The sequence below is a fragment of the Nicotiana attenuata genome, unplaced genomic scaffold (assembly GCF_001879085.1).
Source record: "Nicotiana attenuata strain UT unplaced genomic scaffold, NIATTr2, whole genome shotgun sequence".
In the NCBI taxonomy this organism is placed as follows: domain Eukaryota; kingdom Viridiplantae; phylum Streptophyta; class Magnoliopsida; order Solanales; family Solanaceae; genus Nicotiana; species Nicotiana attenuata.
The window spans coordinates 16007-27971 of NW_017676819.1; the positions used below are offsets into that span (position 1 = coordinate 16007).

The 11965-nt window shown below is 43.0% G+C and overlaps 1 protein-coding gene across 1 annotated transcript; it reads right to left on the minus strand.

Moving 5' to 3' along the window:
* Positions 1-1908: 1908 nt before the first annotated feature.
* Positions 1909-2379, minus strand: LOC109221217 (predicted GPI-anchored protein 58). Its single transcript, XM_019385682.1, has 2 exons — positions 2263-2379; positions 1909-2220 (listed from the first exon to the last, which is right to left on the minus strand). Exons 1-2 carry the CDS (start codon positions 2377-2379, stop codon positions 1909-1911), a joined length of 429 nt encoding a protein of 142 aa, XP_019241227.1.
* Between the last annotated feature and the right edge of the window lie 9586 nt (positions 2380-11965).

Below are 11965 nucleotides of genomic sequence, written 5' to 3' on the forward strand. Positions count from 1 at the left end.
GATTCAAGTGCACATTCTGCGGCTCGCATGCTGGATTTGCGATCGCATATCCACATTTGCGATGCCTTTTTGCTCTTTTCTTGTCTTTTTGTGGTTGTTTTGAATTCATTTCCATGCTCTTAAGTCCTTAAACCTCATATACTGCAAAAACACTAAAATTACATAAGTATAAAAGATAATTGCATCTAAAACAAGCTAAAATCTAAGCAATTTGTATCAAATGTGCCGAAATTCTCCGGCACATCAACACCCCCAACTTAAACTCTTGCTTGTCCTCAAGCAACTAAGACAACACTATCCTATTCTAGACTCCATCTACAAGATATGAAACAATAGTGACCGTGGACGGTGTTTGTTGTTAGTATTACAAGCATGCATTTTCGATTGCTTTACCCTTCCTGAACCATCAATATTTACAAAGACACTAATCAACTTGTGAAACTTTGAGCCTCAAACAATGTGACAAAATGTTACCCTCAGCTGAGTGCATTTGCATTTGACTCAAAAACCCAACTTCTGTTCAACCTCACAATTCATGTGCCCTCACTAGAAAGAAAGTCCCAAAATCACAATATTTACAGTGACAATAACAAGGGACAAATTTTTAAATACACTCACTCTCGAAAAGAGTTTCAAGTGTTACAACATACCATACCATAGGCTTGCCCTTATTTTAATTCATCGCTTTATTTTAAGAACGCTCGGTTGGAGATCCCCTAAGGACTTTTTAGGCTTGTAATGTAGGTTTAGGGAAGGGAATAAGCATTTGGGTACAAGTGACTTCACCCTCCTTGAACACTAATCACATTCTTCTTTCTTGTTGATCTTTGCTTCTTTCCAAACCACATAGCCTCATTGGCATCTAGTTACCAACATAGAACCACCTTAAATACCTCTCAGATTTTCTTCAAGGCTCCATCTTTATATACATGCAAATATTTCTCTTTTTTTTTTTTTTATATATTTTTGTTTTGGATCTTGAATGATTTACTATGAGCACTTTGAGGTATATATTCCTACACTCAATGTACAACCTTACCAATTTCCACATTAACACCACACCCCCAACTTAGGCTTTCAGCCTCATTCTCAATGTTCAAGGAGGGACGGGTTCAAAAGAGGAAATTATTTTACAAAAGGGGAAAGGTTTGTAATGAGGTGGCCAAAGAAAAGGTTAAAGGCTCAAATAGGGTACTAGTGATATCATTTATGCAATGGTCGGCTTGAAAGGCTAACTGGTTTTCCAAAAGTCACAAAGACTGCCTAAGGTCATTTCTCCAACCAAACGTAATTATTATAAGCATCGGAAAACCAACCGGGCAAGTTCTAGATGGCAGAAGTAAACACAAGAATTATTTACACAAAGAACTCACACAGATGGCAGACGAACTGTTTGGCTTACATAGTTTGAATCCCTCGAGTCAACACTTGGCAACTCAAGGCTTTCATCATATATACATGTATAACTCTAGGTAGACATAGAGTTACAGAGCGAGCCTCAAGTTCACACAGTTGATGTCTCTTTTATATATATATATTAATGGAAGGGTATATACTATATACAGACACACATGCTTGAAACTAAACAAGTACACCAAACCGGTCAACATGCTTCATTCTACTATCTTGGTTCTACTATTACACCCTTGGAAAAGAAACCGGCGAAGAAAAACCAAGGGGAATTCATTGCTAATTACTAAAGATGGACAACTATCTACACAAGGATAACATAACTTATGTACGAAAATGACAAAACATCAATATATACAGAATACAGATGAGTACATAAGTTCAACAGTTGCCAATGCCACAAAAATATATACAAGGCTACCACCCCTAACTAAAAGGCATGCAGTGTCCCCAATGCATAAGAACATGAAATAGAGTTTTGGGGCTCCCTGAGGCGCACTAAGCGCTATGAGAGTCGGCAGCCGGCTGAGTGATGGTGGGGTCACCCTCTGATACTGAAGCTGGGACCGATGAGATCTTAGTCTGAGGAGTGACCTCCACTGATGGAGGAGGTATCTCTGGCTGATCCAATACTGGAGCTGGAGCCTGTGAGCTGCTAGCCTCGCCCGTTGATGGTTGAGTGGCCGATGGATCTGCAGGGGCGGCCATGTCTGCTAGCGAATGTGCTATTGCTACCTGAATTGCTGCTTGTTCCTCGTCCTCAACTGTCGGAGCAACAATCTGCTTACCCTTCTCCCGAGGGCCTTCATCCTTCTCGGACCAAGAGTCCTCCTTATCCTATCCCTCTTCTGCCTCCTCACTCTCAGACTCTGAAGATTGTCCGGACTCCTCCTCAGAAGGGATCTCAATATGTGCAGTGGGAGCTGAAGGCTGGGAAGGCCCGGCAGTTGGAAGTGCAGTATCCGTCATCAACATGGAGAAGTCAAGGCCCAAACGTGGTGCTACTATGTCTGCTCACCTTCCTTGGGTAGGAAGGATGAGAGATCGAACTCCAAAGTCTGCATCTTGTGGAGCTCGGTCTTCATAGTGACAACTTCCTCCCGGAGCCTAGGCAAGTCACTAACTCACCTCGTTCTATCTTCTCAACCCTCAACTCAATCTGTTGCAGGCGATCCCCGAAAGATGTTTGTTGTTGTTGAAGTGCTGTCACTGAGGACTGAATAGGAGTCAACTCCTGTTTGATGAGGGTGGGCAAGTTCTTCAGAAGCTGGTCTACCTTAGCATTAGCATGCTGAGCTATGAGACCAAGCCTCGAAACGGCTGGCAGTGCAGCAGAAGGCTGAGCAGTGGTGGACTGAGAGGCAGGCTGTGAAGTAGAAGTGGACGAAACTGGAGCCTGAGGGGTCACAGGAGTCTGGTAGTCTGAAGGCTCTACATCAACTGGTCCTTGAGTCTGAACCTCCCGGGGAGCAACAGCATCGCTAATGCGCGTGATATCAATGTCTCTCAGCTCCTTTCCTGTCCTGTCAGAATGTGGCATGGTGGGGACCTTCACAGCCTTACAGAGGGCTATGATCAAGAAGGGGAATGGGAGTGAAGTGGCGTGCTGCGTAGCCCGGATCCCTAGCTCTTGGAAGATAAGATCGCCCACATCAATCTTGATGCCCTCCATAATACATGCAATGAGAAGGGCTTTCTTAATGCCTATATCAGTCTCGTTTCTGGACGGTATAAGGCGTGAGGTGACAAAGCTGAGCCAAAATCGACCCTCTCGTGTGAGATCCTCCTTGTATATTTTGTGGACAGGGTTGATCCAAGCAGGGGTCCCCCTTGCTATCACTGAAGCAATCCAACTGCGCTCATTTTCCCTGTTTTCCCATTTGGCAGCATACTCAGTTGTGCCCGATGTCCAGCCAGGGAAGTATAGCTCTTTAACTTTCTCACTGCTGCAGTCCACACTCTTCCTTCGAACAAGTACAGTGTCACAGAAAATCCTGTTACGTTTGTGGTGCGCATTCCTGGAGGCTCCATACGATGCATAGAACTCACGGACAAGGGTCTCATTATATTCAATAGGTGGTTCAGTGAAGCACTCCCATTTTCTTTGTTTTATGTACTCCCACATGTGGGGGTACTGCTCTTGTAACCCGTTCAAGCTCAATTGCTTCTCAGTCAGGATCTTCCGTTTGGTGAGCCCTTCTATGTATAGTGCCTTGGACCCATCAACCCCAAATCGGAGTTGGAAGTCATCTCCGCTTTTCCTTCTTGCCTCAGCCTGTAGGTCAACTGAGGGCAAGATCTCCTCCTCATCAGATTGGGAGGGATGTGGAACATTAGGGTCCGTTCGTGATCTTTTTGCTTGTGACGCATTACGACTGGAGGATGCCCTTTTCTTGTCGGAGGTTGAGTATTTCTTGGGAGCCATATCTGCACAAAAGTGGACTGTGAGCGACATTGTGGGCAACAGTGAAAAGAAAATAGAAAAATTCAAGAAAAAGTTGAAGATGCGACAGGTTATGCGATCGCATAACCACTATGCGGATCGCAAACCTGTCGTAAACTTGACAGTCCATGCTTAATCTCAGTCTGCGATGGGTTATGCAATCGCATAACCACTATGCGGACCGCATAACCATCGCAGACCTGATTGCTAAAAAAACAAATCACAAAATGCGATCGCAAATCCCACCGTAAAGTGGAAAATACGATCGCAAAACTGCCACAAAAAGCATGAGTTAAAACTGGGTGTTCTGTTTTGATTTGCGGTCACCGCATTTCATCATCTTCCTCATCCAATCTAGGGTTCAACTATGCGGCAGAAATGCGGACCACATTTCGAGTATGCGATCCGCAAACTTCGTCGTCCCCAACGGTTTGGTTCAACCCTCAACAATGGCGGTCCTAATTCTTACTAACCAGCACCCCAAACATATTTCCTACCTAAAATACTATCACAATATGCATAGACAACTACTTACAAAGCACAATAAAAAATAAAGAAAGAAAATAGAAAAGAAATACAGGAGAAACAAAGGAAAAATTTAAAATAAAAACTCGGGGCAGGGAAACATACCAGTGAAGATGAATAAGCACACTAGGGAGAGGAATTATCAAGTGTTGTCGTCCTTGGTTAGATGCCACTGCCGNTGGTTTGTTTCTGATACAATAAAAAAAAGTTTGTTTTGTTTTAAATGTGTGAGAGATGAAAGGATGCGAAGATATACCTGACAATTTTGCGGTGGGTAAGTCACTGCATAACACACTATGCGACCGCATAAGTGTTATGCGGTGGATTCAAGTGACTTGCTGAAGGGCCAAAAATGTGGTGCACTATGCCATCGCATAGTGAAAATGCGGTCCGCAAAGTGCACCAACTCGTCGCATCTTTACCACCAGATTTAGCCAACACGCTGTGTTGTTTTGTGACCAAATTGCGGTCCGCATAGTTAAAATGCGACCGCATATGTGCAGCAAACTGTGGAAAGTGATTTTTCTCCCCCTTTTCATGCAATCTTACCCACTGCACTCTAACACTCTAACACACACTTTAAATTGCTTAATTAAATCTATCTTACAAAAATTAAAAACTTCATACCACACATGGGTTGCCTCCCATGAAGCGCTTGATTTAACATCGTGGCACGACGAAGTTGACGTTCCCTTGGATTCACTCATTGGTCGGGCATGGACCATCTTTGAGAGCCAGCTGCTCCACCAAATGTTTTTCTCCATCTGTGCCCAAGTAATGCTTGCACGCTGGCCATTCACTTTGAAGGTTCGGAGCCCATCCTCCGATTCTAGTTCCACAGCTCCAAAAGGAGAGACATTTACCACTTTGAACGGATCGGACCATTTTGATTTTAGCGTTCTCGGAAACAATTTGAGCCTTGAGTTAAAGAGCAAAACCAAGTCACCCGACTTGAACTCCCTTTTCAAGATCTTTTTGTCATGGACGAACTTCATCCTTTCTTTATACACAGCTGCACTTTCATATGCATGGAAATGGAATTCCTCCATTTCATTGAGTTGTGTTAACCTCAAATTTACAGCTTCAGCCCAATCCAAGTTCAACCTCTTCAGGGCCCACATGGCTTTGTGTTCCAATTCTACGGGTAGATGACAAGCTTTGCCGAAGACTAACCGATAAGGAGAAGTACCAATAGGAGTCTTCTATGCCGTGCGGTACGCCCACAATGCGTCATCTAGCTTCCTTGACCAGTTGGTCCTGTTTGCATTGACAGTCTTTGCTAGAATGCTCTTTATCTCCCGGTTGGAAACTTCAACTTGGCCACTTGATTGGGGATGATAAGGTGTGGCCACCTTATGCTTGACGCCATATTTCTCTAGTAACCCCGTGAAAGCTTTGTTACAGAAATGAGACCCACCATCACTAAGAATGGCTCTAGGAGTTCCAAATCGCGTGAATATGTTTTTCTTTAAGAATGTGGTCACACTTCTTGCCTCGTTGTTTGGTAATGCAATTGCTTCAACCCATTTGGACACATAGTCCACAGCTACCAAGATATATTTCATCCCATAGGAGCTTACAACGGGACCCATAACATCAATTCCCTATACGTCAAAGATTTCTATCTCCATCACAAGTGCATTGGCATTTCATGCTTCTTGGAGATTGATCCTTGCCTTTGGCATTGGTCACAAGCCTTGACCATTTGATTGGCATCATGATAGATCGACGGCCAATAATAACCACATTCAAGCACCTTAGCCGCCGTCCGATTTCCCCCATGATGACCCCCAACCGGCGAGTCATGGCATGCTTTTAGAATTGGCATAATCTCCTCTTCTGGAACACATCTTCGGATGATGTTGTCAGCACAAACACGGAACAAGTATGGCTCTTCCCAATAGTATTGCCGACAATCTCTCAAAAATTTCTTCTTTTGATAGGATTCCAATCCTTCCGGAATAAGGTCACTAACCAAGTAGTTAGCAATATCGGCATACCAAGGAGCAAAAGTGCTAGATAGTGCCAATATTTGTTCATCCGGGAAGGCATCATTGATTTCAAGCTCTCCCTTTGGCCTTCCCGCCTCTTCAAGCCTTGTTAAATGATCCGCTACTTGATTTTGAGTTCCCTTGCGATCCTTGACCTCGAAGTCAAATTCTTGCAACAACAAGACCCATCGAATCAACCTAGGCTTTGCATCCTTCTTTGCCATGAGATATCGAAGAGCAGCATGATCTGTGTACACTATCACCTTAGATCCCAACAAATAAGCCCGAAACTTCTCGAAGGCATAAACAATGGCAAGAAGTTCTTGCTCAGTCACTGTGTAATTCATTTGCACTCCATTGAGTGTCTTGCTTGCATAATAGACCAGGTGGAGAACCTTGTTGTGACATTGGCCAAGCATTGCTCCAATGGCTACACCACTGGCGTCACAAATGAGCTCGAAAGGAAGAGACCAATCGGGTGTGACAATAATGGGTGCCGTGGTGAGCCTTTGTTTCAATTCCTCAAAGGATTTCAGGCATTTTTTGTCAAACACAAATTTGGCATCTTTCTCAAGGAGTTTGCACAATGAATTTGCAATCTTGGAAAAATCCTTGATGAAACGCCTATAGAATCCGGAATGCTCTAAGAAACTTCGAACACCTTTAATGGAAGTAGGTGGAGGAAGCTTGGAAATAATCTCGATCTTAGCCCGGTCAACCTCTATGCCATGTTTTGAAATTTTGTGCCCCAATACAATGCCTTCATCCACCATGAAATGGCATTTCTCCTAATTGAGCACAAGGTTGAATTCCTCACATCTCTTAAGCACTTTTCTAAGATTGTTAAGACAATGCTCAAAAGAGTCACCTACCACCAAGAAGTCATCCACGAAAACCTCTAGGAAATCCTCCACCATGTCGGAGAAAATAGACATCATGCATCTTTGAAAAGTAGCCGGAGTGTTGCACAAACCAAATGGCATCCGGCTAAAGGCAAAAGTTACATAGGGGCAAGTGAATGTTGTCTTCTCTTGATCCTCCAATGCGATGTTGATTTGGTTGTAGCCGGAATATCCATCAAGGAAACAATAGAATGACCTTCCCGCAAGCCGATCAAGCATTTGATCAATAAAAGGCATAGGGAAATGGTCTTTGCATGTGGCACTGTTGAGCTTCCGGTAATCCATACACACCCTCCAACCGGTCACCGTTCTTGTTGGGATGAGCTCATTTTTATCATTTTCAATTACGGTCATGCCTCCCTTTTTCGGCACACATTGCACCGGGCTCACCCAAGAACTATCGGCAATAGGGTAGACTACCCCGGCATCCAACCACTTGATGATTTATTTCTTTACCACCTCTTGGATTGACGGGTTCAACCGTCGTTGATGTTCCAAACTTGGTTTCGTCTCACTCTCCAATTGGATCTTGTGTTCGCAAATTCCTACAGGAATCCCTCGGATGTCCGCAATTGTCCATCCAATGGCTTGCCTATGCTCCTTTAAGACTTCCAATAATTGTTCTACCTGCACATCATTCAACAAAGAAGAAACGATTACGGGTAATACCCTGTGCATTAGCCACTAGAATTACCACTATCTTCACCATCTTTACCACTAGAATTAGCCAACACACTGTGCATTTACCGATTCCGTATACCCTTCCATATCTTCACCATCAAAGTTCACCAAAATAGCGGCCAATGCCTCGCCGAGGCATTGTTCTTCCATTTTCATTTCAACCGCATCCTCTACATCATCAATAACAATGATCACCGAGATGCTTTCATACTCATGTGGTAGTTTCATACCCTTGCTTGCTTGGAATGTAACCTCTTCATCATTCACATGGAATTTGATCTTATTCCGTTCCGAATCCGTTAGTGCTCTTCCTGTGGCAAGGAATGGTCTCCCCAAGATGATAGGGATCTCTTTGTCAACCGCACAATCAAGGATTACAAAATCGGCGGGTAAATGAAACTTTCCCACTTTAACAAGCACATCATCAATAATTCCCACCGGTCTTTTTATGGAACTGATGTTTTATACGTCAATACCACACAAGAGGAGGGGTGATTTGTGTGGTACCTAATTTTGCGCTCTAGAAGAACCTGTTCTTCTAGGTATACTAACTCTACTGTTTGCGGAATAATAAGTACATAAAATAAAGAACACATAGATTTTTACGTGGAAAACACCTGGCTCGAAAGGTGAAAAAACCACGACCTACTACTCAGTAGGATTTTCCCAAACTTCCACTAAAATCACTGACCCAAAACAGCATTTACAAAACTCTTTGTAAACCTAAGGATTAACTCTAATCCCGTTGTAGCACACAGCCTCAACTGTTGCGACAACTTCAAGTTAGCATATAACTTGAACACTCTAAGTACCCAATACAATTGCTTCTATGAAAGCTGAAAGGTACAAGTTTAAATCACCTACTATAATTGAACTAGAAATAAAGAAAGATACAATGGAATTGGTTCTTCTATCTTGTTCAAGTAGCTTCAGGAATGCACACTCAAATCTTCACATAAATTGCTTGCAAAATCTCCTCGCTCTTTTGCTCTCAATTTAGTGTTACTTCTGCGTTTGTGCAATACATGTAAATGAGAACAATCATTGTTATTTAATGAGTTAGTAATTAGAGTTTGATTAAGACTCAATTACTGATCTTCCATCGAGGTTGAGTCCTTAAACAACACAAACTCCAACACTATCTTTTATCCGGATTGTGTTCTCTTCACATAAGGAGACTTTCTTCCCTTATCCAATATGCAACCTTTTCGATCAGATTCAGGAGATATTGCTGCTTGATCAATGAGACTATCTCCTTCATGTGCATCTCACATGCGTAGATTGATCATCACTGTGCTTCACATGATGGACCTAGTCCATGACTGAGTTCCTTTGTCATTCTTCAAAACTTCACCTAATCTTGGGCCAACAAATTCCCCCTTTTTGATGATGACAAACTCTGTGCTTTTTACTGATCAAAAGACCTGTAAGAACTCAGCTTAACCAACACTAGATTTACTTTTCATCAAGGACCAGGTTAATTAGGTTATAAATATCACTTATTCAGAATAATGTATAAAGCACAATATCTTTCCCCTTTTGGTATCATCGAAAAGTTGCATACCTAATGTGAATCCCAGATTTTTAAAAAATACTCATGGCCACTGGGGCAATTGTAAGTGAAAACATGGTGCAATTATCAATAATCAACAATAATATTTAAACTATTAAGATCAGAATCATCATAGAACAAGAGAAAATAGTTGTTGTCATTGATCATGATATGTTATCATTAACAGTCCACAAAAAGAAAGAAAAACCTTCAAAGCATGAGCAAAAAACAGAAAAATCCCTAATCCGGTTCACTAGGGTTCACTGGGGTTACTAGACTAGTTCAGAAGACAAGTGCTAGGAGACCTAAGGCTTGGAGGAACTAGAGGGTTGAGTCTGGAGAAGGTTCAGCATATTCTGGAGGATTCCATCACTCTTCTCCTTTTCTTTTGCTAGCTCAGTTCTAAGGCCATCCCTCTCAGTTTCCAATTCAGCCACACGAGCCTTGAGCCTAGCAATCTCAGTATCTTTAGTTCCACATTCCTGAACCAAAGTCCTAACCTTGCTGTTGATGGGGGTCTTCAGGGATGAATCGGGTTCAACTGGATGGCATTGACTGGATAGTCACAAGCCAGAAGAGTCTTAATACCAAAATATTCCTTGCTTGATGCCATCTCCCATTTCTTCAAAGGCACCTTTAGCCTATCCAGAACTGTGGTCAGTATGAAGCCATATGGAGTAGCATGAGCCTTGGAGCCATTGATGACCCTGTCTAACAACTTGACAATGAGAGTAGGCCAGTTGATTTTCTTTCCTCTCTCAAGGCACTCCATAAAAACCAGGTCCATGCAGTTTGCAGTATGTCTTCTCTCTTGTCTGGGCAGTAGGCACTTGTTGACAAACTCAAACACAACCTTGTGCTCAGGCCTCATCTCACTTTACTGCACAACCCTGGCTTCATTCACATCCTCTGAATCACAGAAACTCTTGGTGATCTCAAGGACAGTAGGTAAGGAGTCCAGGCATGGCCACCTTTGCCTAGTGTAGTCATCAAACCCTTCAGAGGGTATATCAAGAATTTCTCCCAACTTCTCAGCATCAAACTGCACTGAGACTTCCTTCACCAAGCTACTGACAACCCCATCTTTTACAGCAGCATTAGCCATGAACTCAATTAGTTCATTCCTGGCTAGTTTCCCATCCATCTGAAGGACCATGTCCTTCCAACCTTGAGCAGCTAAAGAGACAATCAACCTCATCATCCCTGGCTCACCCAGGTCCTTCAACAATCTTCCTTTCAGAATTTTTCTCCTGCCAAAGATGGCAAATTTATTCTGTTCCTTCTCAGATTCCACTTCTTCTTCTTCTCCACTCCACTTTTCATCATCTGAAACTTTTGCTTGTTTTGCTTTCACTGTAGACCTTGTCCTCTTGGCTAATGAGGGTTCAGCAGACACAGGCACAGAAGAAGACTTCTTGGAAGATGTTTTGGACCTTTTAGGTGTTGGTGTAGGAACCTCCACTATTGTACCCCTTTCTTGATGGACCAGTTCCATCTCCTCTTCCTCTAACCCCTCAGAGGATTCTGCAACCTTTGCTTTTCCCTTCTCCATTCTCTTTTTCTTGCTTTCTTCTAGAGATTTTTGTAAGTCAACTTCACTTAGTTTTACCCTGCTTCTTGTGGCTCTTCCCTTAGGCACTGAAGGGGCATTATGTTTTGGGGATGAAGTCTTTCTTTTCTTGGATGGCTTGGGAACAGTTGGGGCCTTTTGTGAGATAGCTTTGCGTTTCTTTGGGTCATAACTTGCCCCAACCCTTTTCAGAAGGTCACCCAGAGTTTCCTCAGCAGATGAACCAGGTTCATCTCGTTGTTTGCATAGATGAACCAACCCTTCAGCTGCTTCCCCAGAACCACTTCCCCCTGACTTTATGCCACTTTCTTCTGCAACCCCACATATAGCAAGAACTGCTCCTTTCCCTTTTCCCCTCTCTTCACCACATGCACCCTCTGTCTCATTTTCATTTTCAGATTTCTTTTTACCTCCACTCCTACGCATCTCAGGCAACTCAACATTTCTAATGGGGCCAACCAGCACAAACCTAGTTTCTTGGTTTTCAACCACAGAAGAACTTACCTCAGCAGGGGTTTCTTGAGTTTTCTCAGTGTCAGAAGACCCATGTCCTTCACCTTCACTCGCAGATTGAAAGGATTCGGACTCAGAACTGGAGTCAGACTCTTTAGCTGGGCTTTCTTTCACTTGACTAGCTTTCAGCCTTTCACTTAACACCTTTCTCAGAGCACCAGATGCTACAGTTTTTCGAGCCAACATCTTCTGCCTTCGAAGCCTAGGTTTTGGGGATTCACTAGGAGGAGTAGGATGAGGATGAATGTGAGGGAGATGGTGGTGGAGGAGAATCAGGATGATCTTGTGGGTTAGACATTTTTGTTCGTTTCTTGAGTTGATTTGGGAATTTTGGAGAAGAGAGCAATTGGAGTTGAAGAACAGATTTTTGACGGTTTA